Below are 27,500 nucleotides of genomic sequence, written 5' to 3' on the forward strand. Positions count from 1 at the left end.
TGTGTGTGTGTGTGTGAGACAGTCTCTGTGTGTGTGTGTGTGTGAGACAGTCTCTGTGTGTGTGTGTGTGTGAGACAGTCTCTGTGTGTGTGTGTGTGTGAGACAGTCTCTGTGTGTGTGTGTGTGTGAGACAGTCTCTGTGTGTGTGTGTGTGTGTGTGTGAGACAGTCTCTGTGTGTGTTTGTGTGTGAGACAGTCTCTGTGTGTGTGTGTGTGTGTGTGAGACAGTCTCTGTGTGTGTGTGTGTGTGAGACAGTCTGTGTGTGTGTGTGTGAGAGACAGTCTCTGTGTGTGTGTGTGAGACAGTCTCTGTGTGTGTGTGTGTGTGTGTGAGACAGTCTCTGTGTGTGTGTGTGTGTGTGTGTGTGTGTGTGTGTGTGAGTGTGTGTGAGAGACTGTGTCTGTGTGTGACAGTCTCTGTGTGTGTGTGTGTGTGTGTGTGACAGTCTCTGTGTGTGTGAGAGACAGTGTGTGTGTGTGTGTGTGTGTGTGTGTGAGACAGTCTCTGTGTGTGTGTGTGTGTGTGACAGAGTCTCTGTGTGTGTGTGTGTGTGACAGTCTCTGTGTGTGTGTGTGTGTGTGTGTGACAGAGTCTCTGTGTGTGTGTGTGACAGAGTCTCTGTGTGTGTATGTGTGTGTGACAGAGTCTCTGTGTGTGTGTGTGTGTGTGACAGTCTCTGTGTGTGTGTGTGTGTGACAGTCTCTGTGTGTGTGTGTGTGTGTGTGACAGTCTCTGTGTGTGTGTGTGTGACAGTCTCTGTGTGTGTGTGTGTGTGAGACAGTCTCTGTGTGTGTGTGTGTGTGTGTGTGTGTGACAGTCTCTGTGTGTGTGTGTGTGTGAGACAGTCTCTGTGTGTGTGTGTGTGTGTGTGTGTGACAGACAGTCTCTGTGTGTGTGTGTGTGTGTGTGACAGACAGTCTCTGTGTGTGTGTGTGTGTGTGTGTGTGTGTGTGTGTGACAGACAGTCTCTGTGTGTGTGTGTGTGTGTGTGTGTGTGTGACAGACAGTCTCTGTGTGTGTGTGTGTGTGTGTGTGTGTGTGACAGACAGTCTCTGTGTGTGTGTGTGTGTGTGTGTGTGTGTGACAGACAGTCTCTGTGTGTGTGTGTGTGTGTGTGTGTGACAGACAGTCTCTGTGTGTGTGTGTGTGTGTGTGACAGACAGTCTCTGTGTGTGTGAGACAGTCTCTGTGTGTGTGTGTGTGTGTGTGTGTGACAGACAGTCTCTGTGTGTGTGTGTGTGTGTGTGTGTGACAGACAGTCTCTGTGTGTGTGTGTGTGTGTGTGTGTGTGACAGACAGTCTCTGTGTGTGTGAGACAGTCTCAGTCTCTGTGTGTGTGAGACAGTCTCTGTCTCTGTGTGTGTGAGACAGTCTCTGTCTGTGTGTGTGTCTGTGACAGTCTCTGTGTGTGTGTGTGTGTGTGTGTGACAGAGTCTCTGTGTGTGTGAGACAGTCTGTGTGTGTGTGTGACAGTCTCTGTGTGTGTGTGTGTGTGACAGTCTCTGTGTGTGTGTGTGTGTGTGACAGTCTCTGTGTGTGTGTGTGTGTGTGACAGTCTCTGTGTGTGTGTGTGTGTGTGTGTGTGACAGTCTCTGTGTGTGTGTGTGTGACAGTCTGTGTGTGTGTGTGTTTGTGACAGAGTCTCTGTGTGTGTGTGTGTGTGTGTGTGTGTGTGTGACAGTCTCTGTGTGTGTGTGTGTGTGTGTGTGTGTGTGACAGTCTGTGTGTGTGTGTGTGTGTGACAGAGTCTCTGTGTGTGTGAGACAGTCTCTGTGTGTGTGTGTGTGTGTGTGTGAGACAGTCTCTGTGTGTGTGTGACAGTCTGTGTGTGTGTGTGTGTGACAGAGTCTCTGTGTGTGTGAGACAGTCTCTGTGTGTGTGTGTGTGTGTGTGTGTGAGACAGTCTCTGTGTGTGTGTGTGTGTGTGTGTGTGTGTGAGACAGTCTCTGTGTGTGTGTGTGTGTGTGTGTGTGTGAGACAGTCTCTGTGTGTGTGTGTGTGAGACAGTCTCTGTGTGTGTGTGTGAGTGAGACAGTCTGTGTGTGTGTGTGAGACAGTCTCTGTGTGTGTGTGAGACAGTCTCTGTGTGTGTGTGAGACAGTCTCTGTGTGTGTGTGTGAGACAGTCTCTGTGTGTGTGTGTGAGACAGTCTCTGTGTGTGTGTGTGTGTGTGAGACAGTCTCTGTGTGTGTGTGTGTGTGTGAGACAGTCTCTGTGTGTGTGTGTGTGTGTGTGTGAGACTGTCTCTGTGTGTGTGTGTGTGTGTGTGTGTGAGACTGTCTCTGTGTGTGTGTGTGTGTGTGTGTGTGTGAGACTGTCTCTGTGTGTGTGTGAGACTGTGTGTGTGTGTGAGACAGAGTCACTGTGTGTGTGTGTGAGACAGAGTCTCTGTGTGTGTGTGTGTGTGAGACAGAGTCTCTGTGTGTGTGTGTGAGACAGAGTCTCTGTGTGTGTGTGTGTGAGACAGAGTCTCTCTGTGTGTGTGAGACAGAGTCTCTCTCTGTGTGTGTGTGTGTGTGTGTGTGAGACTTGTGTGTCTGTGTGTGACGGTCTCTCTCTATGTGTGTGTGTGTGTGTGTGTGTGTGTGTTTGAGACGGTCTCTGTGTGTGAGACAGTGTGTGTGTGACAGAGTCTCTGTGTGTGTGTGAGAGACGGTCTCTCTCTGTGTGTGTCTGTGTGTGACGGTCTCTCTCTGTGTGTGTGTGAGTGTGAGAGACTGTGTGTGTGTGTGTGTGTTCTCCACTTGTTGGTGTGTTCCGTGTGTGACTGCGGCTGTCTGGGTTCCAGGTGACGGACACTCTGGAGTACATCAAGTCGGACCACCACGTGGACCTGCAGTGTTACTACGCCACCGAGCTGAGCGCGCTCAAGTGCGAGTACTCCGACTCCAACGCCATGTCGGCGCCCAACGGCCTGGAGTCGATCCACATGGCCGAGCTGCGCACCGAGCTCAACAAGCTGCGGCCCGACGCCCTGCTGATGGACCCCGGCGGCGCCAAACTGGAGCCGGAGTTCGGAGCGGCGGCGCTGTACGAGCTGCAGCCGGCCGTGGACGGCAAGACGCCGGCGGAGGGAGGGAGCGAAGGTACGGCCGTGCAAATAGTTAGGTTTTAATCGAGATTACCAAAACAATTTAATCCGAGAACAACAATTCATTTGTATCTATCTGTCGACACCGAGACCCGTTACGATACTTTATTTATGCAAATGAATCCGTTGAACGCGACTGTCCAATAGAAGCGGAGCACAGGGGAGACTGGGGGACTGAGGTCTCTTGCGTGTCGCCACGATGGTTGCTTTTGAAATTTCGGGAGTAGCCAGACCCACGTGACGCGTTCGTCCAATCAGCTGCCTGGTCAAGGGCGTGGCGCACCAACCACGGATGTATTGAGATAACGGCGTCGCCCCACCACGCTCCAGTCGTGTCGCAAAAGTGGATCTGTGCTGTGACACAGCGATCTGTTCTCCGCAAACTAAGCACGCGGCTTTACCTTTGACGTCAGTAAATAAATACTTAGAAGTCCAGGATTTGTCAGTCCAGTCCATGTCCAAATTTTTCTGTAGATTTCCTAAATTTACCAAAAAAGTTAGTTTAACATAATGTCTGATTTGCATATTTAAACAGAACATTTCAGTGTTCCTTTTAAAGAACATGTTTACAACCCGTTTAACCCCGCTTAAGTTTACAAAATAACAGAGTTAAACTCAATGTTTTAGAAACTATTCCAAGTTGGAACCGGTTCTCGATGGTGCTTTGGACGGCGATTCATTAAATGCTGATGTCTTCTCTCCTAGCAGGAGGGAGCGTGCTCACGGGGAAAACGGCGAGCCCGACGGTGAGGAAGCCTCGCAACATGCAGGGCGAGAAGCCGTTCTCGTGCACGCAGTGCGGCAAGAACTTCAGCACGCTGGGGAACCTGAAAACGCACCAGCGCATCCACACGGGCGAGCGGCCCTACACCTGCTCGCAGTGCGGCAAGAGCTTCGGCCAGGCGGGGAACCTGAAGCGCCACCAGCTGATCCACACGGGCCAGAAGCCGTACGTGTGCGCCCACTGCCCCAAGGGCTTCACCAAAGCCGACGACCTGCGCTCGCACCAGCGGCTGCACACCGGCGAGCGCCCGTTCATCTGCGCCGCCTGCGGGAAGAGCTTCGGCCAGTCGAAGGAGCTGAAGGCGCACCAGCTGAGCCACACGGGCGAGCGGCCGTACTGCTGCCCGCACTGCGGCAAGAGCTTCACCAAGGAGGCGAGCTACCGCAACCACGTGCAGATCCACACGGGCGAGAAGCCCTTCACCTGCTCGCAGTGCGGCAAGACTTTCAGCAACTCGGGCGTGCTGAAAACCCACGAGAAGATCCATTCGGGCGAGCGGCCGTTCGGCTGCACGCAGTGCGGGAAGAGCTTCGGCCGCCTCGGACACCTGAAGGCGCACCAGCAGATTCACACGGGCGAGCGGCCGTACGCTTGCCCGCACTGCGCCAAGACTTTCAGCCAGTCGGGCCACCTCAAAGCACACGAGCAGATTCACAAGCGGGAGCGGGCGGACTCGGCGAGCGGCGGCAGCAGCAGCAGCAGCAGCAGCAGCAGCAGCACGGTGGGCAGCGACAGCAGCTGAAATCAAACTCTTGCATTACAAGGGGGGGGTGTAAGTTAGAGATGGTCCGATACCATTTCTTCCTTACCGATGCCGACACCTGAACTTGCGTGTCGTATACCGAGTATAGATCCAATACCAGTGTGTTATAAAATACATATGTTTTCAGGTAAAGGTACTTTATTGCCACATACATGTAGCGAAATTCATTCTCTACATTTAACCCATCCCTTAAAGGGAGCAGTGGGCAGCCAATCACAGCGCCCGGCGGACCAACTCCAGACCTGAGCCAGTGCCTTGCTCAAGGGCACTGGCTGGAGAACCTAGTACATGTTTTTTGATGGTGGGGGAAACCTATGCAGATGTTATACCCTGACTAGGGGAAGAAATAACTTGAGTTAAAACAATACTAAGACTGTTCAGCTCTCAAGTCAGTAGTTTAATGACTGAGACGCTGGCCAAGAGCTCCCCCTACAGGCTGCACAACGGAAGTGATGTAACTGGCTACTTTCAAAGAAAGAACAACATAAACACTCATAACATTGCATCTAACGTTACTTTGAAGTGCATTATTTTATACTTTATGTATAGTATCTACAACACAAACATGGGGAGAACATACTAACTTCACACAGAAAGGCCTGGATTCCAACCTTCTTGTTGTGAGACCACAGTGCTATACTGTATACTGTACACTAATGTATACTACTATCCCTGTATGCAGGGTTCCAAATTAGCACCATCTTGCCAAATGCTGGTAAAATATGCAAGTGGCTGGTAGATTTGCTACACTCACCAGCCAAAAAAACAATGGTACTCTATTGAGTGGCTGGTGAAATGTGAACATTGACTAGCCATTTGGCTGGTGGACGAAAAAGTTAATTTTGAACCCTGCCTGTATGGATGTTTTGCTGTCGTACCGTCTGGCTTGGGTTAAACTGTTTGTCAAACAGTTTTTTTGTGTGAAAAAAGCATAGAAAAATGTGTCGAAAAAATAAAAAAAAGGCATACAGGGATATGCATACACATGCATACAGCGATAGTAGTAAACAATAGTTTACATAGTAAAATATGTAGTTTTTTTAAACACTGGTATCTGATCTATACTCAGTATTGTACAACACGCAAGTTCAGGTATCGGAATCGGTATCTGGCAGGAAGAAAAGGTATCGGCATCATCTCTATGACGATACCATATTATATTGATTCTTTGGACAACGATACAATATTTACTGATATCTTTTAAAGTCTGTCAACAAACGATTTAGATTCAGTTCGCCGGCCTGCGATCGTTAAGAGACGATATCCTCAACGCACATTTAACCGTTACATTTATATCAACTCACGTAAAGCAACTAAACTAGGATTTGTCAGTTTTATTACTGAGCTCTTCCAGACGTTTAAGTAAAAAAACAAACTATTCTTTTTAATAAAAAGCAAAGAAAGCGGGAATCTAAACTAAGAGGCATCTTACGTATCGATATTTTGACTTTGCATCGATGATAATATTGGAATCGATGTCCTTACACTCCTACTGCTCACCCTTTAACCTCTCGGGAAAACAAAGTATTATTCCTCTTTTTTTATAAATACTATATATAAAGTTTTTTCCTTATGACTTTTTCTTACATTTTCATACCTTTTTTTTGTGCTCTTTTGCATCATATATATATATATATATATATATATATATATATATATATATATATGTGGGCAGGGTGGACTCTGACTGATTTGCTCTTATGCAAGTGTCTGTGTGTTTTGAGTGTCCGTGTACCGTGTGTCTGATAACGAGGGGCTTGTAGATAATCTTTGAACCGCCGGGACCGAGTCCCAGGACATCTTCTCTGAGTACTTACTGATACACAAGCACAAATGGAGCTCGCTTCTTCTCTTTAAAACGGCTCTGGTTCTGGAAGTCATTCACCCCAAACAAAAACAAAAAACAAAAAAGTATACTACTAAGTTTAAGTCTGGAAATCAAGCCGAGAAGCTCCGAGAGGAATCCAGACCATAAAACGTGTAATTCAGCGCAAAAGAACATTTAGAAAAATGCAGAAAAAGTACAAGACTGTGTACAGAAACTATCAAAGTAGTATCCTAAACTTCAGTGTTCGCCGGAGAAAGAAGGGTCACTTTTTTTTTCCAACTCTTTTGTCGATGTTTTTGGTGGGTTTTTTGTATGTTTTGGCTGCTTTTCTCCCACCGTTTTTTGTCGCATTTTCCGAACTTTTAGTCACTTTAAATGTGAAACCTGTGGGGTCCGTACGGAAGGCATTCAGAGACAGAAGTATCTGAATATTTTAAAGATTTCAGGGCTGCAACTAACCATAAAACATTTTGATTTGCCCCAAAAGAACATTTTGAAAAAGTCAAAAGTACAGAAACTATCAAAGAACAATCATGAACTTCAGTGTTCAGTCGGAGGAAGAAGGGCACTTTTTTGACTATTTTTAAATGTTTTTTTAAACACTTTTTAAATGTTTTTTTTCCCGACTCTTTTGACGTTGTTTAAGTTTCTCAACCTTTTTTTGACATTAATAGTTTATAACTAATGAATTAATCTTTGCAGCTCTGGTTTCATTCGGACTCTTCTGGTTTAGACCTAACGCTGATAATCTGAATCTTTTTTGGGGGGTTCTTACTTCCAGAACCAAACTGTTGAGCTCTAAACTTCAGTGACCAAGTTGGAGTACTAGAACCAGACCAGCAACTCGTGATCCAGACCCCCGTGTACTGATCATAAAGATTACAGCTAGCGTCGGGTATCTTTGCCGTTTCACCGATACCAGTGCTAAAACCATACTCCTGAAACGGTGCCGGCTCCAAAAAACGGAAGAAACAACAACAATCCCAGAGGAAAAGCTCTCCGTCTCCGCTAATGGTCCGCATACGTTACGTGTTCAACGTAGCCAAAGCGTAGAAGTTACTTTCTACGTCCCTGTAGCGTGAAGCTAGATTTGCATGTAAATCAGACCATTTCTCCCTGCGTCCAGTCTTTGTGCTAAGCTAGGCTAAACACAACTGTCTCTGTAATGTTACTGGATGCACAGACGTAACTGATATCTTATCAGGAAACAGCTATCTAGTTCTTTTTCCAAAATGTCAAACTGAAAGGAGCTTGTGTCCCTCCCAGACCGCCTGAAGGCTCCACAAACCCCACTCTTCCAACAAGAGCCTGAAAGCTTCTCTTTTTAAGAAAGCCTTCTCGTAAACTTCGGTTGTGTCTAGAAGGGATACAGCTACGGCTCGGAAGATCCGCAAAATCTCGGCTAATGTAGTCTATATCCACGACGTTCCACTTCTGCTGGATGTCCGTCCCCTTCCTCTGTCTCTGTGTTGGTGTTCTAAACTCTGGTGGATTTGTGAGGACTATAACTGCTCCTCAGATCTCTGCAGGGTAAATCCAGACAGCTAGCTAGACTATCTGTCCAATCTGAGTTTTCTGTTGCACGACTAAAACTACTTTTGAACGTCCACATGTTCCACCAAAACAAGTTCCTTCCTGAGACTATTTAGCAGAGGCACCGTGGCTCCGTCCGGAGCTTAGCGCTGCCCACGACGATTGAGTTACGTTAAGTGCCGCTGCGGCGACATCGGGTCCTCTTCCAGCATTGCTGGAGGACAACAGGCATCTTGCATCGCAAGAGTGCTGTACAAAAACGTAATTATAGTTCGCCTCAAACTTTATTATTTGTGTATTTATTACATTTGTATTATTTCTTCCCCAAGCTCATAAAATAAACTTGGGTCGCACATAAATTGACAGGGTCGGTCGGAAACCGGAACCAAAAAAAAAAAAATTTGTATGCCTTACTTCGTTGCTGCAGGAAATTCCGCCGGATGTCCCTCATTTCAGCCCTTTCCTCTTCCTTTGTGTTGGCGCTCTAACCTCCGGTGAAACGGTCCGCGTACGTTACGCGTTCAACGTAGCCGAAGCGTTAGGGGAATATTGGTGTGAAGTTATAAAAAAAAACATTTCTTCATCTTCAGAATACGGGGTTCTGGTTCCGAGTCCTCTGCAGTTATTAAAGTACTTTAAGTACTTTTCAATCTTCTGCCAAATGTGTGCGAGTACTCCTGTTTTTTAAAGTACTTTCTGCCAGTTAACTAGTATTTTCCTTCCAGGTATACGGGGGGAACTCGCTCTGTTAACTGTGTTTTAAAAAAATCTGATGTTATAATTTTGTTTTTTTATCGACCCAGTAAAACATGAAACATTCCTTCTGGTTGAACTAAAATCATTCCAGTTTAAAGTCGTAAAGGACCTGTAGGACCCGAAGGACCGACCAGCCGATCGCTCACTGTGTACAAATCTTTATTGATTCTGTCATTTCTAATAAAATGTTATAAAAGTTAAAAAAAGAAGAAAAGTGATGCAGCATCTTGTACTGGAAAAGAATTATTAAAGAAACTAATGATACGTCTCTGTTGGCTTTCTGGTCTCTACATCATTTTGGGGAAAAACGCCCAATTTTCTGTCTTTGTTTCCGATGTTTTTCAACCTTTTTCACCGTTTTTTTGTTTGTGTGCAATTTTTACGTTTTTTTTTTCTCTCCTCTTGCTCTCTCTCTCTCCCTCTCTGTCTCTCTCTCTCTCTCTCTGTCTGTCTCTCTCTATGTCTCTGTCTCCTCCCTCTCTCTCTCTCCCTCTCTCTGTCTCTCTCTCTATGTCTCTGTCTCTCTCTCTATGTCTGTCTCTCTCTATGTCTCTGTCCCCGCTCTCTCTCTCTGTCCCTCTCTCTGTCCCTCTCTCTATGTCTCTGTCTCCTCTCTCTCTGTCTCTCTCTCTATGTCTCTGTCTCTCTGAGTCAGAGCTGTGTGTGTGAGTGAGCTGCAGCGTTTTGTTGTTTTTGATCATTTCATTTAGTTTTGGTTAGTTTAATGGTTAGGTCACTTTATCTTTAATTTAAAGTGCTTTTTGGTGGTTAGTTTGGTTTATTTGGGTGGTTTTCGTGTGCAGGCGCCATGGTGAATGGAGAGGGGTTCTCCACGCTCACCAGAAAACATGGAGTAAAGATCTGTCCTAGTTTTCCGTGAAGCATGGAGGACATTAGTTTAGCTGTGGGGGAAAAGGTCGGGCACGGTAGTATTAAGTCGGCTGCTCGGATGAACGGCGCCGTGGTCATCTTCCTGGACCGGGAGGACAAGGTGAACCACTGTCTGGATGTAAATCTCCATTGTTGAAACACGTAGTGTCTCACCACAGACAGCTGTATATGATACTGAACCATCGGAATGAGGAGTTAAACCTCCGCTTCCATGTCAAGGTAGATGATTATGAATACGTGATTTTTGCAACTTCATCAGAGATGAAATGTTTTGGTTGTGGAGAGGTGGGACACACGGTGAGGGCCTGCCCGAGACGAGGTGATCCGAATCCTCCCGGTCCGGGGGGGAATGCTGGTGCCGAGGAGGGGGCACCTCTCGTTGCCGGAGCGGCGGACCCCCCACCGTCCGGGGGGGATGCTGCGCCTGTGCCGGCAGCCACGTCCGAGCGGTCGATGTCCACTCCGCACACTGTACGGCGGCGTGGTGATGCCGTGTCCGACCAGACGCACGGGGTGAGTACTGTAGATACACCGGGTGTTTGGGTGAATGAAGTGGGAGGGAAGGATAATGGAGGTGTGTGTGAGGCAGGGAAAAGTGTAGTGGGTGAAGAAAAAGAAAAAAAAGTCATAGAAGGTGTGTGTGGGGAACAGACAGGTGTGATCGACAAATCAGCTGAAGCTGAGCTAACTGTTGTCGCAGCAGTTGATGCAGAGAGAAATGATGAGGTTGTTTTGAGTGACAGTGGTAATGTTCTAAAAATGTCTGCAAGGAAAAGAAAAGGACAAGAACAGTGGTTCTCAGGCCACAAAAGTGGCAGTGAGAGAGGAGGAGGAAGGGAAGGAGGAGGGGGAGGTGGAGGAGGATGGGAAAGAGGAGATGGAGGAAGATGAGGAAGAGGACTGCATTGAAGTCAGTCAGCCTCTTACTGACTCACAGGTCACTGTTGGTTCGGTTCAGGAAGAACTGTACCAGGTACAACAAATAAGAAAGTTCCTTCAGAAAACTAACAACAAAAATATAAAACTTGAAGACTATTTTGAGAACAAAAGTGTGTTACTGATCTCAATACGAGCTGAATCTGATCTGATGAATCTTATTGCGTTTTTCCATTACATGGTACCTGCTCGACTCGCCTCGACTCTACTCGCCTCACCTCGCCTCGACACACTGTGCGTCCGTTTTCCATTGCAGATTTTAGTCCCGCCTCAGCGTGGCTGGTCGTCTTTATGCCGGCTCGACGCACACACCAGCGCACAAGTATAAACATCAGGCCACTTGAGCTTGTTTTACAGTTCTGCGGAGGCTCCACGCAGAGCTTTCGCCGTAGCCTGTGTACTATGTGGCCTGATGTATACATTTGTCAGCTGGTGTGTGCGTCGAGCCAGCATGTGTGTGTGTATGTAGGATACAGCGAAAGCTCTGCCTGGAGCCTCCGCAGAACTGTAACAAGCGACGCCGCAGTAAACTGCCGTGACCTAACGTACACACACACAGAACGTGGAAGGTGTGTTGTTGCCAGAAGACACATTTAGTTTCAGAAGAAGCTGGAGGCAGCAACAACAAACACAGCTGGCTAAACTGTTTAAAAATAGCGGGTTTGTTCAGGACACCCCCGTCTGTCGCTTTCACGTCACCTTTTCGGCTCACCTCAGCTCGCTGGGAACCTCGACTGAGGAGGTACTAAAAAAAGTACCTGTTAGCAGGTACCAGGTACTTTTTTTCGTAATGGAAAACCAAATAAGTAGAGTCGAGGCGAGTCGAGCAGGTACCATGTAATGGAAAAGCGCCATTAGAGGTGAGGGAGGCTTCACTCTACCAGAATTCTTCAGATTAAAGAAACTGGTTGTGAGGATCAAACTAGAGCTTTTAAATGATGGAGAAAGTGAGGGAATGTAAGACAGTTTGTCTGCTGTCGGTCTTACTTTTTGTGTGTCTCTCCTCACATCTGATATTATGAGTCATTTTAAAACCTCTCTTAATATGAATGGTAGCAGAGATGTGAGGAAGAGGGCTTGCCTCTTTGAGTTTTTAAAACTTAGAGTAAATATAGCAATGTTGCCTTCAAGACTTTAAAGGGGACCGACTGGAGGAGGGAATGGGATGGGGAGGTGGTGTTAGGTCATCTTAGCAGCATCAGCGGAGGAGTGGCACTCCTATTTGCTAAAAACTTTCTACCAAAGTCCTACACTGTAGAAGAAAGAGTAAAGGGCAGACTTTTAGTAGTCAGAGCCAAATATGCGGTTTTTAATTTGGTTTTTATAAATATATATGCTCCAAACTCAGGACCTGATAGTTATTTTTTTCTTTTTAAATGAGCTCAGTACGGTTTTTAGTGAGCGTGAACCAGAGGAGTTTTTATTTTTAGGAGGAGATTTTAACTGTACACATGATGATGAACTGGACAGGAACCATAGTGGACCACATGCTGCTTCTAAAAGAACCATGAAGGAGCTGATGGAGACACACAGTCTAACAGATGTATGGAGAGAACGTCATGCAAAGGAGAAACTCACAGTCTAACAGATGTATGGAGAGAACGTCATGCAAAGGAGAAACAGTACACATGGGTTCATAGCAGAGAAAATCTTTTAGATATGGCTAGATTAGACAGGTTTTATTGTTTTAAGCACCATTTGAATGTTTTTAAAGGGTGTACTATATTGCCTGTTGAATTTTCTGATCATTCATGTGTGTATTGTGATGTTTATATTGCCAATATAAAACCCAGATCTGCATATTGGCATTTTAACACTGCTTTGATTTTGGATGCACATTTTAGGATGTTTTTATTTTCTTTTGCAAGGATTTTAGAGACCGAAAGAGAGATTTTAGTTCACTGAGGTAGTGGTGGGACATTGGTAAGGCTGACATCAAGCAGCTTTGTCAGCAGTACACTCTCAATATTTCTCAAGACATTACCAAGTCTATGAAAGATCTAGAGATAACCATAGTGGACCTGCAGAGTTCTGCAGAGTCCACAAGAAATCAAGGCTGTTTTGAAGACCTCAAGTCCAAAAAAGCCATCTTAGCAGACTTGCTGGGCTTGAAAGCACAGGGGGCGCAGGGCCGGTCCCGTTTCCAGAGCGCTGCTCTAATGGACCAAGTTTTTTTTCAGTCTGGAGAAGAATGGACAGGAGGACAGCAACTAGACGACGAGGCTTTCAACGTGTTCTGCAGTTCCCACAGTTTCTGGGGATGATAACAAGGAGCTAGAGGGCCCCTGACTGAGGGAGAGGTGTTCAGAGCACCACAGAGCATGCAGGGGGGAAAGGCCCCTGGAATCGATGGTCTCCCCCCGGAGTTTTGCAAGACTTTCTGGGAGGATACACTGTAAAACCTGATGAGTTAGTTCAACTCAAACCGTTTGAGGAAACTGATTGCCTTAAATCATTTAAGTTTATTAACTCAAACAATTTAAGCATAACAAAATATTTGATTTGTGTCCAAGTAACTCAATTACTCATTGTTAAGATGACTTGGGTAAATAAAGTTAATAGTACTAATTCCATTCAGTTTATATAACTTATATCTGTCAAGTATTTTCAGTCAAATGTTGCATTTCACCAAACAAAAAAAAATGTGTTAATAAAAAGTTATCTGATTCAAGTAAGACTAACTTAAATTCATCTTCTTTATACAAATGTTACCTCTTAGGTTTCATTTACTCAGTTTATTTCCACTAAAGAAAATTATTATATATTAGTTGTGACAACTTTAAACTCAGTTGTGGCTACTCAATTAATTTGAGGAAACCGATTGCCTTAAACCTTTTAAGTGGCATTAACACAATATAAACACAATTGTCTGACACAACTTCAGCTATTTATTTAGTTGAATGCTGAATAACAATGTTAAAACATTTCAATGTCCACAGCTCTCGAAATAACGTGTTTGTCAGAAACACTATGAAATTAACACTCATAAAAATAAAAACAAAATTAAATAAATGCTATTATTGATCATGTATGTACTGGCACAAAAAATACCTTTAAACTGAAAACATTACAATATTAGTGTTTCTCACTACAGCTTAAGTAGAAAGCCAACAAAGACAGATGTAATTGTGTGGACAAGTATCTGTTTCAACACAGAAACCTAGTACAAAAATACCTTTAAACTGAAAACATTACATTATTAAGTGCCCATGTTCCTCACTACAGTTTAAGTAGAAAGCCAACCAACCCAGCTGTAATTGTGTAGACAAGTATCTGTTTTAACACAGAAATCTAGTACAAAAATACCTTTAAACTGAAAACATTACATTATTAATCATTGCCCGCGTTTCTCACTACAGCTTAAGTAGAAAGCCAACCAACCCAGCTGTAATTGTGTAGACCAGAATCTGTTTCAACACAGAAATCTAAACCGAAACAGTTTTGGTATGCAAGCCAAAAGATTTTCAGAACACTACTGACCTTCAACAAAAGAACATGTTAACACCTTTACTCTAGCTCATTTCTCAAGGCTTGTAACTTAGGTTTAAGCTGCTTTCTTCCATCATCAAGGTTTAAGAGGACAACCTGGATGAACTCAAAGAAGCCACTTAGTTTCTCAGGATAGCTCAAATGAAGGGCATAGATCAGTCCAAACAAAACCACCAGTGAATCAGTCCAAGATCTGTGAGACATTACAACCTGATCCTCTAGGACAATTGACACATGGTGAGTTTCAAAGGGAACTCCAGCAGGCACCTCCTCTTCATTCACCACTGCCACCAGAGCCACTGCTCCATCCTGGTTTGCCTCCAACTCATCCTGAAAAGGGAATACATGTTCAGGGTGTGGGAGTGTAATTGTACAAATCATTAAGCTTACCAAAAGCTTAATGATGTAAAGAAAAACATTGTTTTTTACATGCAGGTAGAAGCAATATCAAACTAGAACTGCAAGCAGTTATGACTGTCATCAGGGGTGACCCCGGCGCGAGTCGCCCCTGATGACAAACCATATTAACACTATACAACAATAATTTTAAGCTCTTTATCCAGATCAAACAGTGCTGCAATCATGACTTTGACATGAGTTTTCCCCTCTTTGACAAATGCAGAGTTGCCCTCTCTTAGAGCATGCTCCACCTCATAGGAGAATGTTGGAATAACAAAGATCTCTGGCCATCGGCAAAGACGCTCTGGTGAATCTGTGTTATCAGACAGCAACACTGTATCGTCTGTGCTGGTTGAACTGAGATCTGGCTCAACAAATCTAACTATCTTAATGGTTGCCTTGGATGGTAGGTCCTCGATGTTAACTAAATTGCATAAGGCATTGTCAAATTCAGGGTCTTGAAACTGAAGACAAAAGTCATAGGCAAGGTTCAACTTCTTTTTTTATCTCAACTATGAGGGCATTTACAGTCTCAGGACGAGAAGGCAAAATAAGCCTCTCAGCGTTGACATCATCAAGGATGACCCTTAGTTTCAGGACATCAGTCGCTTCCATTTACACTGTGTTAGGGAAACCTGTAACATAAAACAGACAGAGCTACTCCAGGTGCTGCCGCTGTTTTTCACTAGCTGCCTAGACCACCAACACATTATCTATCTGTAGCTTCATTAACCATACAGACAAGAGTGTGGTAACAATGTAAACATCAGACTCTCCCAAAATGTCAAACTATTGGTTAAACATTTTAAAACAGAGTATGGTATAATTAGGATATCCAAAGTGTATTAAGAGACAATAAACCACCACATTGCATGTATTAAACTTTGTTATGACACATAGGTCACTGTGGAAAATAGACTTTAATTATGTTGTCCAGTGTGTCCATTAAGGTGATCACTAGTGTTTACTGAAGGTCCAGACAGATCTTAAACCTCCCTCAGGTCCCTGAGAAGAAGGCTGGGGATGTACTGCTCTCTTACTAGGACACTGGAATGAAATGCTTAGTTGTGAGAATTAGCTTGCTTGAAACCCTGTAAGCAAACAGTGGCATTTGGTCAGTTAGCTGACATGCAGATTTCACCGTATGGCCCTTGCTTTTATTATCTGTTAGCTCATATGACCGCAAATGCTCAACATACCAGGCCTCATAGTCTTTCAGCAGAAAGAAAATGTCATTTCTGATAAGTAATATGTTTTTGATCTCTTTAAACACAGGCAAGGCAGCGTGTGCCCCAGTGCAAACAAACATGCCAGTCACAAAAGTTGTGCCTTCAATAGTAACCTGTTTTGTGCCATATACACTGCTGCTGTCTGTGATGCTTGATATTAACGCATGTGTATCAGTAGACAATGACTCAACATAAACAGACTCCACTTTTGAAGTCTGTACTGGTGGCTTGAAAAATCTTGGTGATGACAAATAGAATGCCATCATGTTTTGGTGTCTCTCTGCCAAAGTTTTCAACACATTTTTGTAGTTATGAGTGCCACGAGCAACTGCCTTGAAGACTTTGTGCTTCCCCTCAAATCTCATTGTCCACAGATGCACCAGAGGACCAAAGCACTTTATGAGATGAGGATAATGCTCAATGTAATGATGCTTTGGCCGTAATCGTAAGTTGGGGAATACTTCCTGAAGCAGCTGCCTGTGATCTGAAATCTTACAGGCCATGTACTGAATGGTATCATCTGTGAAAGTATGAGACATGGCAAGCTCAACTACATCTTTTAATTCCATTAGCACCACCCAGAATTTGTCCCCTTCAGGGACTCTGGCGCCAATGAGAACAGGTAGCAGTCTAAGCAGAGCGTGGTTCTCATGCCCATTCCCACCAATTGTTCCTCGAGTGGCAAAACTTTGAGGAATCAGGTGAGGACGGTTAACCTTATCAGAATGTTGGAAGGGAAATGACAATATTGCCCTATTCAGCTCTTCCAAAGTGAAATACTTCCTTGCAATCAAACCCTTCAAAGAATGTGCCAACTCGACAGGAACCACACCTTCAAACAGGTCATGAAGGATGTCAGGTGGAAATCCTGTGACAGGATGGAAATATGAGAGATGGTCAGAGAGAACACAACTGTGTTTTACACCGTAGTTCTCTTCACTGTCATTGTTGTGCATTTCTTGAACAAGGTTATCATGCAGATTTTTGCTTCTCATCTCAAAACTACCAGTGACTGCATTTGATGTTTGCATATCTGTCTGGGTGGCAAGACAAAATCTGCAAAAATATGTAGCCCTGAAACTCTCACTGAAACCAGCTAGCCCATGGGCAGCGAGGTTATCAGCCACAACAGAGTACACTGTGCCTTTGAGACAGTGACCAAATGTCTCAATGTAAACACCGTCTTTCCCAAGAGTTTTTAGGTCACTCAAAGAGAGGTGCAAAAACCTTTTCATATCCAAACTGCCGTACATCATTTGAGTTGCACAAAAGAGCCAAATGAGTAGAGTGGAGTGCTGAGCAGGTTAGCTAATGTCCAATAAACTGCACATACTTTGTGTATTTTTTTGATGTTCCTAGAGGGTTTGCAATTTCAAAATCATCAACATAAAGAATTATTGATCATTTTGTACCCTCATCTGAAAGAAGTTCATTTTCCTGTAAGTAGGAGCCATCACAGTATGATCAATACTGTCCAGGCAACTGTGAGGTGGTTTCTTGGACTTTCTCAAGTACATCTGTTTTTTTCAACAACAACTGCAAAGATGTGAGAATGGGCACATACATAAATGTACGCCTTGACGACTCAATAAGGTACTCTACAGGCTTGGCAAATGGAAACTTATCCTCATAATATGACTTTCTCCTCTTTGCTGTTGACAGTGGGCCTTCAGAGGTAACAGATTTATACAAAATATTACTCTCTGAAACTGCCTGGACAATCTCACTAACAAGTGTGTCAGTAAAGGGGCAGTTATGTTTTTCCAGTATTTTGATTAGAGATTCTCTGAAAACTGTTTCTGACAGTGAAAACAATTGATCAATATGCTCAATGATTTCCTGTGTTGCCCTCGTGGATACATGGAGAATAGTCTGCATTTTCAAGAAGAAGGCAGCCAGATTGTACTGTAACTGCTCTGTTAATCCCTCATCACTACTGCCTGCTACCGGGACAGTTTCATTTTCATCTGAAAGCTCTACTGGATCATGTTCAATGTCAATATCCTGGGAAACATTTGAGACATTTTGCACTACGACTGCCACATCATAGTCTGATGCATGTTGGTGTTCTCTGCACTTGTGTGCATTGTATGTTGAGTAAACATTTGTTTGAAACTTGCAGGCCCTAAATGGACATGGCACCGTTTCTTTCTGTCTTAGATGCCCCCTTAAATGAATAAACATGTCCCTCTCAACAAATGGCTGCTTAAAATCACACACAGGGCAATGAAATGCCAGATTTATAGTCAAATCACTGTTGTCTCTACCTACCACTCTTTTCTCAGAATGTACTCTTGACAAATGTACCTTCAATGAGTTATAAGTGCTAAATGTACACATGCAGTTGTTATACAGGCAAGGTAAAGGTGAAATTGTGGAATACTGGCCATGATAGTCTGTAATGTCTCAATAACTGTATTTTTAAGGCACTAGAAAAAACACATAATTTACATTTCCACATGATTTGTACCAGTCAAAAAAAATACAACAGTCAGTTTGCCCAAGTTTGTCAAAGTATAGGCAGTAGCCTCTTCAGACAGACTTGCAGACTTGTTCGACCTGCAGTCCTCCCTCTCTGAGCAGCAGCAATGCCGGTGTTGTGCCGAAAAAAGACTGCCTGCCGAAATACGACTGCACACCGCTAGAGGGCAATGTTGGTCAGTCTAAATAGTTATATGCACCAATATTTACCAGGTCACTTTTGAAGGACTTCAGCCCCAAATGTTTTCATTGTAGCCCCGAATGTCATTAGCCTAGTTGTTTTAAGCAACACAAAGTTTAAATTCCCGTGTTGCCGTGACGTTAACAGTCTACATGGTTCAGGCTCAAACTCACGGAGCTCTGGAGCAGACCCGTGCGTCGCTTTGTGTGTGTGTTCTGTAGGCTATATAAAATGTAATAATGTAAATGTAATACATGTGACTGAGGTCTACTAAAAGTCCTGAAAAGTTTGAAAAAAATACACTTTGAATAAAATACAGAAGCCAATTGGGTGATTGTCAGACGTTGCTGTCCTGAGTTAGGGGGGGCAGTCACATTTCGGCAGGTCCCATATACCCCTGCCAAAAAAGGACTGCACCCCCATAACTCAGGATTGCAAAGGCTGACAAAGACAAACCTTTCGGGACTTTTAGTAGACCTCATAACATGCAAGTATAGCAAATTGTGTGATTGTCAGACGTTGCTGTCCTGAGTTAGGGGGGGGCAGTCACATTTCGGCAGGTCCCATGAAAAAATATAGCACTCACAATGATATATGTACCAACACACTAGTTATTGTTTATTCACAAAAAAAAACAATGACAAATATCCAACAATGTAATTCAGTAGTAACAACGTTCATAACAGGCAAACAGACAGAAACCAAGAACCTCTGTAATGTCAAAAACGCTATAATTTACATTTCTACATATTTAAATAACTGTTGGTCTAGTTATTTACTTTTTTCAGTAATTTCACCTATGTGTTGTTTTTGGGTCACATTTGACCTGTTTTCAAAGTTTCTTTATCAGAAATACATGGAAATGCACGGAGGAGGATAACACAGGAGAGGAGGAAGCTGTAGAAAGATTGTAGGAACATGGACAAAAACCAAAAAACATGTTTCATTACATACTGTACTAACAGTACTGTTGGCTTTTGCTAAATGTATAAAATGTGAATACGAATGAAGGACAAAAGAAGAAAATGTGTCCGAGGCTGACGAAGACTCACTGACACTTCCAGATGGCTTGACTAACAAGCAAATGGTGACACAGAGCCAGAATAAGGCCGCCTGTCACTCATACTTTACATGTGTGAGCGTATACGCTCACACATGTAAAGAAACACAGAAACAGAAGAGGCAAAAAAACCATGATGAACTGTGTCATCAAATGCTGGAGTTCATTCGATGCAGCTGATGAAGGATCATTTTCGATCCAATGACCACAACATGTAGACAACGATGTAGCTGAACTTGTTCTGACACACACACACACACACGCACACGCACACACACACACACACAATCACACAATCACACACACACACACACACACACACACACAACTTCAAACTACAGCCAAATCACTACAAGCCTCACACACGTAGTCACTGATACATTTGGCACATCGCTGGTGGTACCACCGATGACATGAGTCACAGGATATCTGAAAAAGAGAATTAGATATAAATTAACACATACAGTGTCCATAGGCTTTCTCTCTTAAAATCTTTTGAAATCTTATACTGACAACAACAAAATTAGGCTACCCAGGAAACTGTCTCATCCTGGCCATCCTCCACGTTACCACAGATGTGGCAGAGTTCACTGAGGTCATCTGACAAAATCAACGAACCATAACAGCTCAGTTTTCTGTTATTGTTATAAGACTTATATAATCAATTTAACTAAAATAAGCTATCCATGCAATACTCCAGCATGTCACCAACATACCGCTGTTTTCCAGTAGAGTGGTTGCAATGACCTTTCTTAGTCCCTCAATGTGTTTTTTTGATGATCCAAAGGAGCTGCTCTGCCCTTTTAAAATGCATTCTGCAAACTAAATAAATGTGTATTTGTGTTAGTATAAAGCATCTATTAAAAGGTGTAAAGGTTTAGTAAAATCACACAAGTTTACATAAACAGTGTTTTTTTTTTTTATCTCAAGAGACATGAAACAATGACATTAAAGTGCACAACGATTCTTACACTTGTTCAGATGAACTTTGTAATTTGGTGGTATGCAACCATTTTAATATTAAATCTCTGTACCAACCTTTAATGCAAATACTCCACAAGATGTCACATCTTTTTGCAGAGGGTGAGGGAGAGAGGTGCATGACCATTTTGAGATATTGAGTCCCCTTTGTCTCATGAATGCTCTTAATAAAACAGAAATAAAGTACATAGATATATGTAAAGGATAAATTACAGCATGGTTTTACAGGGTGTTTGTGTGTGTGTTATACAAGTTACCTTGTCACACCTTGACAGTGTTTTATGTCCTTTGCCTTTTCCCCAAGAGGATCAAGGAACAATGACCTCTTCTCTGATGGAAGCATAACCTATTGTACAAATGGGAAAGTACACCTTGCTATTTTTACATTCATTAATAGGTTTTCACCCTTTTCATCCCGATGTTTGCGAAGTTTGTATACATGCTACGCTATCACATGAAAAGGCTCAACAGAGGGAATATTGAAATGCAGACTCAAAAGCACGATTTCTAACCATGACACTTTAACTCACCATCAATATCCAGTGGTTGTTCTTATTGACAATGCCAATGATTAATTTCAACATCAGTGGATCAAGCTAAAATTAGAAAAACATGGGTAGAAAAGGTATATTTATACATCGCTCGGAAGGACTAACTCAAAGATGCATAAATAAATACTTGAGTCTATATGTACTGTAAAATCTCCACATACTTCACGCAGTTTGCTTTTATTATTCCAAACATCAGTCATGGCAAACGTGTCGACAGCAATTGCCTTTTCCCTTGTTCGCCCATTGTGCTCATTGAGATGAAATGACATACAATATCAAATAGGATCTGTTTTCTGCATATCTAACTGCATAAATCCCCTATGTAAACACCCTGTACCTCACTCTCCAACTGCATATTTGGGGCTGTTCTTGCTATATCTGCATAAAACAGTTTGTAGGGCCCAACTTTGGAAAGAAGAATGTATGGATTCTTTCCTTTCCATGCATCCATCACACCTAAGAAAAATAACAAAATACATAAGCACAGCATATTGAATAGTGCAATATTCATCACATAAATTGCAATGAATAGATGTCATTACTTACAAATATTTCTTTAATGCACATTCATTAAAGCTTTAGTGCGAAACTTTTTTTATAGTAATGAAAGTCTGTTACATTCAAGCCATTACCAAATTAGTTGCTAAGCGAAATTAAGCCTATTTGTAATGTAGGTAAATAAAAGAAACAATGCTTCTTAGCTAAAAGTACTGATATTGTAATAATGCCAAAACAATTGCCTTTCTATAAATTCAAATTGACAAACTGTTTGATCAGCTGTCATTATTGTAGAGTGAAAGAAAGACATACATTTATCAGTGGTAGCTGATACAGTGTAGCTCAAGGTTGAAGCAGGAGTAGAGGTGGAAGCAGAAGTGGAGGCAGGGATGGTTGTGGAGTCAGAGGTGGAGGTGTGAAGCAGGTGGGGTAGGGATGTTGGAGTCAGAGGTGGAGGTAGGGATGGTTGTGGAGTCAGAGGTGGAGGTGAAGCAGGGGTGGGAGTGGAGGCAGGGATGGTTGTGGAGGCAGAGGTGGAGGATGAAGCAGGGGTGGAGGTAGGGATGGTTGTGGAGGCAGAGGTGGAGGATGAAGCAGGGGTGGGAGTGGAGGCAGGGATCGAGGCAGAGCTTGAGGTTACCCCTGTGGAGTTGAGGATCTTATGTGGTATTCTTTCCTTTTTGTCGGTGTGTATTTTCAGGTGGTCGGTTTTGATTTTAGGAAAAACACGACCTCCCTCACTTTCCAGATCAGCACTCTTGTCCTGTAGAGCTATGACTTTGAAAGGTCCCAAGAAGTCAGGCTCCAACTTTCCTCCCTTTCGCTGCTGGCTTCTCACATTCAACCGCCACACTTTGTCACCCACCTTGAAATTTGATTTTGTGGTCTTTTGGTTTTTGATGTGGCTTGTGGCAGTGGTGTGTCGAGCAGCCTGCAGGGCATCACTAATATTAATAATGTCCTCTGTAGGGCTGTCATTCTCCACAGCACTCTCCACGCTGCTGTCCACCTTTTAAAAATAATATTGTATACAATATCATAACGTATTACATGTACTCCTCAGGGACCTGGGACGGGTATCTGGCTTCCCTGCCAAACATCATATAGAATGGCGAAAATTTGGTGGTTGACTGTTTTTTGGTCCGTAGACCAAACATCACAGCATCTAGATGCTGGTCCCATGTGTCAGGCCTCTGCCCTACAAGTTTTCTCAGAGCTCTGAAATGTGATATGAATATATATGAAATATTTTCAGTTGTACGTATCTATCTATCTATCTATCTATCTATCTAATTTCATGCTGTATATATGTAAAGTTTGAATATATGGAATGAAATTTTTTTTTAATCTATATCTATTTTATATATATATATATATATATATATATATATATATATATATGGTCGAATATGAATATATGTTGTAAAAGAGGCCCATAAATAATTAACTGCAGCTATATGCAGTCTGGGAAGATTTGTAATGCCGAGTGCATGACAAATTTCTGCTCTAATCCCCCTGGTATAGTGTAGAAATAACTTCAATAGGGGCTGTATTTCTTGATACAGGTTCACAACTCCCACTAATTTTGCTTACCTTTGTATGGTACCATTCATTTTCTCAACAAGACCATTGGTTTGAGGATGATATGGCGCACAAAGGCTTCTTTTTATCCCAAGGATCTTGCAGACATCAGTGTTGATCTGAAATACATTTTTCTCACTTTACAAATAATGAATTTTAAAGTGACTGAAGGTATTTTATTTTCCCCCCACAAATTATTGTTGGTAGCTACATTGCAAGTAGTTTTATTTTACCTGATTTACAAACTCCTTCCCCTGGTCTGTAAGAATCCTCCTGGGAGCCTCAAACTGGTAAAAAAATTTGAGGATACAGCCAGATACCTCTTTAGCCGTTTTAGTTTTAAGAGGGTAAGCTTGTGCCCATTTGGTTAGGTAATCAATCATAACACATATGTAACTGTATCCCTCTGTAGTCACAGTCAGCTTCCCTATCAGGTCCATGCCAACAAGCTCAAATGGATGTGTTACCTAAAAGACACATAGGTGACTGTCAGGTGAACATCAAGAACAAGGAATAGGACATAACTGGACAACATCTGTTGGGATGAAAGACAGCAAGGGTAAAGACAAAGGAAAAACCAAAAAGACACTATGGGCACGAGGTGAATTAATCAGGAAAAATATAGGATTTTTTTTCTTACAGTGATTGGTGTGTGAAGCTTCTCCTCCTTGATTTGAGCTCCACTGGCCTGGCAGTGCACACACTGGGCCACCTGAATGAATTGAATTGAAATGTTTGTGTGTGCGTGGTATGGGAGGGATAACATTAAAGACATGTTTTTTTTTATTCTTCTAAAAAAGTATATATATATACACATGTTAAAGCAGTCAAGTATTTTTGTTATGTAAGATTTCAAACATTGATGAATTACAGTAGACCTAGCCTAGATGTATTTAAGTGTGAGATCATACAGTGTGATTATAGCTGTAGAGGCCACCTTAAACATTTACCCATGTGTCAATGTCATCTGACATTCCAGGCCAGTAGAACCGTTTGCTGATGGCATCCCTGCTGCTGTCGTGAAAATCTTTAAAAATTGTGGCAGCCTCTGCAGGTCCACACACCACCTCTATGGTGTTCTTTTTCTTCTTGTAGAAGAGTTTTCCGTCTTTGGAAAAAATAGTAAGCTGTATTAGTTTGGAAAAAAGTAATATATAGGTCTATGATAAAGAGATCACTGACTTTTTTGGAGGTGGCTATTCTATATAAACACCTAAAGTTGCCTTTACAAAATATGAAATTGTACGTTAAAATCACAATAATCTATGTGATTGGTGCACTAGCATTACTCGGTGATTGTGTGGGGTGCAGTCATATTTCGGCAGTAGTTCTGTTAATTAATTACTAACATGATCTGTTATTGCATACGAGCAGATCACACATTCAAATATAAACTCAGGGTTCATACGCATTTTAACCAATGCATTTCCATGACTTTTTCATGACTTTTCCATGACTTTTTGGCAAATTTCCATGTATTCCTGAAAATGTCAGTCGACATTATACAATAGGAATAAACATGTGTTCAAGTTTACCCTCAGAGCTTTAACAATAAAATGAATGACTCGTAATATCACTTTCCGAATAGAACGTTAAGATTAAGACGTGAAATAATTATTTATTAAACGATTTTTTGAAATTAATCACATATTAATATGCTGCGTTAAAAAAAACAACTTTCCAGCCCTGAAATTTGCACTTTTCCAGTTTTTTTCAAAACGTATGAACCCTGTAAACTGATCTATCTATAAATTAATAAATGTGTGGTGGTTGACAACGCATCACGTCTTCTTACCTTGCACATCAAAAGTGTTGGCCTTTCGACAAAAATTCGTTTTTTCGTTCTTGGAGTATCCCTCTGGATACTCACCACTTAATAAGTAACGGAGAATACATTTGTATGTGTCTTGATCCATGATATGTGTGTATGTATATAATGTAATGTCCTATTAATGTGTGTATGTAGGCTATGTAATCTGTATGTCCAATATTTTTCTTGTGTAAACTTGTGACAAATATTTTCCCCCCTCAAAAATGGGACGTTACTGTAACTTTTAAAATAACATTTTATTTACTCTTGGTTTGGATATCAGGACAACATGACCAACATTGCCCTCTAGCGGCGTGCAGTCATATTTCGGCAGGCAGTCTGTTTTCGGCACAACACCGGGACTCCCGCAACAGCCAATACGCACAGATCCAGAGCGTCGCACAGGCTGCCTCTGGGATACATGTGAGAGAAAACGTGCAGATCTGAGAACAGCACTCTGTGTGCCTCTATATTCTGCGAGTGGAATTAGGGGAAAACAACGCACATGCACAGTTTGCAGACCCTCTGAAGACAGTGATACGCAGCTTATTCCTGCAGTAACAACAGCCTGTGATTCCTTTTTTCCCCTACCACTTAAGGAATATGTCTTATAACCGCTTTGGATCGCACAGACTGGACTTAAGAGTAATTGGGTGTAAGTGTGTTAATTAGCAGCAGCCTGTGAGCGGCAAACCCCCCCCCCCCGTTAACCTTGCTATTTGCTTGAACTAACGTTACATTTTTTCACCAATGTATTTCCCTAATAATGTTCGTTGAGTGGAGAACGTGACAGAAAGCGCCAAATCGAGCCCAGTCTAAGCTGTAGCCAGCATTATTTCACATGTAAAGTTAACGTTACCATATAAAATCTAACATTTTCATGCACATTCTCTCTCTAGCTACATAATGTTTAACAATTAGCTAGGTAATTTCCTTGTTGTGCAATTTTATATTAATGTAACATCAGTTAACGTTACGTTTAAGATAGCCTTAACGTTACTTTGCCAGCTAACCGAAAGAAAAGAAAAAAGGCATGGGCATATTAGCTAGCGAGCCAACATAGTTTGCTAACGTTAACATAAACATTTCACAAACTAACGTTAATGTTACTTAGCCAACAGTTTTAGTCTGTTTTTTTCTGAACCACTAAAGCAGTAATTGGTGCAAGCTAGTGCATGTTTGCACAACTGGCAAGTTGGCTAACTTAACGTTACAATTCAAACAGCATGACAAACAGTTTGCAAACCAGACAGATTAATAAAATAACAGAACATTACCTTGTGTGGAAGACTAAAGTGTAGCGGTGTCCTGCAGCAAAAAAAAATATGTCAGCAGCAGTGCAAAGGGTCGTTCCGAGCTTCGCCGTTATTCCAGTGCCGTGTGCAAACAGGTGGAACCTGTCACGTCTTCTCTGTTCAGCGCTTCTCTATGGCCACGCCAAGACCCGCCCTTCAATAGCATTCACACACTAATTGGCCAGGTGTCCATGCTTACGTGTACAGGTCCTATCTCCTGACCAATCCCCTAACCCTAACCTTAACCACTCGAGGTCAAATGCCTAACCCCAACCAATCGAGCTGCTTCGTAGGGCGGGTCTTGGCGTGGCCATAGTGGGATTCGTAATTTTGCCTGCGGGACCTTCTCTTAATACATCTGTCGGTACACGATCCATTCTGCCTGCACGATCCGTTCTGTGCATGCGCAAGATAATACTATTTTACCGAGGATACGACATGCACGATCTGTTCCACGCTAGCCTATGGCTAGCCTCCACCGGGAAGCTAACGTTAGTTTAGCTAACAGCTAATTCGGCTAACCGCTAGCTGACAGCTAGATTCAGTCTAAAATAACGTTAACTCAAACGTAATGGGAAAAGCAGGCTACAGCTAAATTAAGACTTCACAGTAATAACAATAAAGACAAGTATTGAGTGATTGTATTTTAAATGAGCACAAGTAAAGTAGAACTGACGTAACAGCTGTTATATATGTTAACGGTTATTTTCACGTTTTATTTTGAGGGTTTGAGGTTAAAGTTATTACATGCTGTCTCAGCTAGCAGTTAGCCGAATTAGCTGTTAGCTAAACTAACGTTAGCTTGCCTGTGGAGGCTAACGGCAGACCGCTACAATCAGCTAGCGGTTAGCCGAATTAACTGTTAGCTAAACTAACGTTAGCTTGGCTGTTGACCGGAAGCGTGGAACAGATCGTGCACTGTCGTAAATCCTCGTACAACAGCGCATGCGCGAACATTTTGCGCATGCGCAGAACGGATCGTGTACCGACAACATCCATGGCGGGACCTTTTTGGCGCTTCGTGTTCAAATACAACTTATTCTTCTTCTTCTTCTTGTTTTTTTTTATGGCGGTTGGCAACCAGCTTTTTGGTGCATTACCGCCACCATCTGGACTGGAGTGTGGATCAAGTGGTCAACCTACACTTTCTTAAATTCTTTTTAATAACCCAGTTCTCTTCAAAAAAAGAAAACAATAAATGCAGTATATCATGTCAATTTAATGTCATCTGGTTTCCACCAAGTTGTGAAATCAATCTTTGTCTGGCTTGATGGTATTTAGGACAATACATAATTACATGCTCTATGGTCTCTTGACTATTGCAATATTCACATATTCCATCAACATGCATTTTCATTATAA

The 27,500-nt window shown here is 42.7% G+C and overlaps 2 protein-coding genes and 2 long non-coding RNA genes across 6 annotated transcripts in view; 1 reads left to right on the forward strand and 3 right to left on the reverse strand.

Moving 5' to 3' along the window:
* The window catches only part of si:dkeyp-113d7.1 (uncharacterized protein LOC407709 homolog), an 11,541-nt gene extending 6,207 nt beyond the window's left edge, over positions 1–5,334 (forward strand). For all 3 annotated transcript variants that reach the window (XM_031300036.2, XM_031300035.2, XM_035996658.1), the window contains 2 exons: positions 2,790–3,087; positions 3,798–5,334. In XM_031300036.2, the coding sequence (XP_031155896.2) occupies positions 2,790–3,087; positions 3,798–4,618 (1,119 nt within the window). In that variant the 3' untranslated portion in view covers positions 4,619–5,334. The remainder of the gene's footprint in view (positions 1–2,789; positions 3,088–3,797) is intronic.
* LOC116049982 (keratin, type I cytoskeletal 13-like) overlaps positions 1–27,500 on the reverse strand; it is a 511,520-nt gene that overhangs the window by 101,498 nt on the left and 382,522 nt on the right. The gene's annotated exons all lie outside the window — the stretch shown is intronic.
* Positions 19,797–21,192, reverse strand: LOC116049993. Its single transcript, XR_004104957.2, has 5 exons — positions 20,671–21,192; positions 20,461–20,566; positions 20,139–20,244; positions 19,955–20,022; positions 19,797–19,851 (listed from the first exon to the last, which is right to left on the reverse strand). It is a non-coding gene; the product is annotated as an uncharacterized LOC116049993 (long non-coding RNA).
* Positions 22,011–23,299, reverse strand: LOC118494131. The gene is made up of 3 exons (XR_004896194.1): positions 23,267–23,299; positions 23,046–23,152; positions 22,011–22,383 (listed from the first exon to the last, which is right to left on the reverse strand). It is a non-coding gene; the product is annotated as an uncharacterized LOC118494131 (long non-coding RNA).

This window comes from Sander lucioperca, chromosome 21, assembly GCF_008315115.2.
Source record: "Sander lucioperca isolate FBNREF2018 chromosome 21, SLUC_FBN_1.2, whole genome shotgun sequence".
In the NCBI taxonomy this organism is placed as follows: Eukaryota; Metazoa; Chordata; class Actinopteri; order Perciformes; family Percidae; genus Sander; species Sander lucioperca.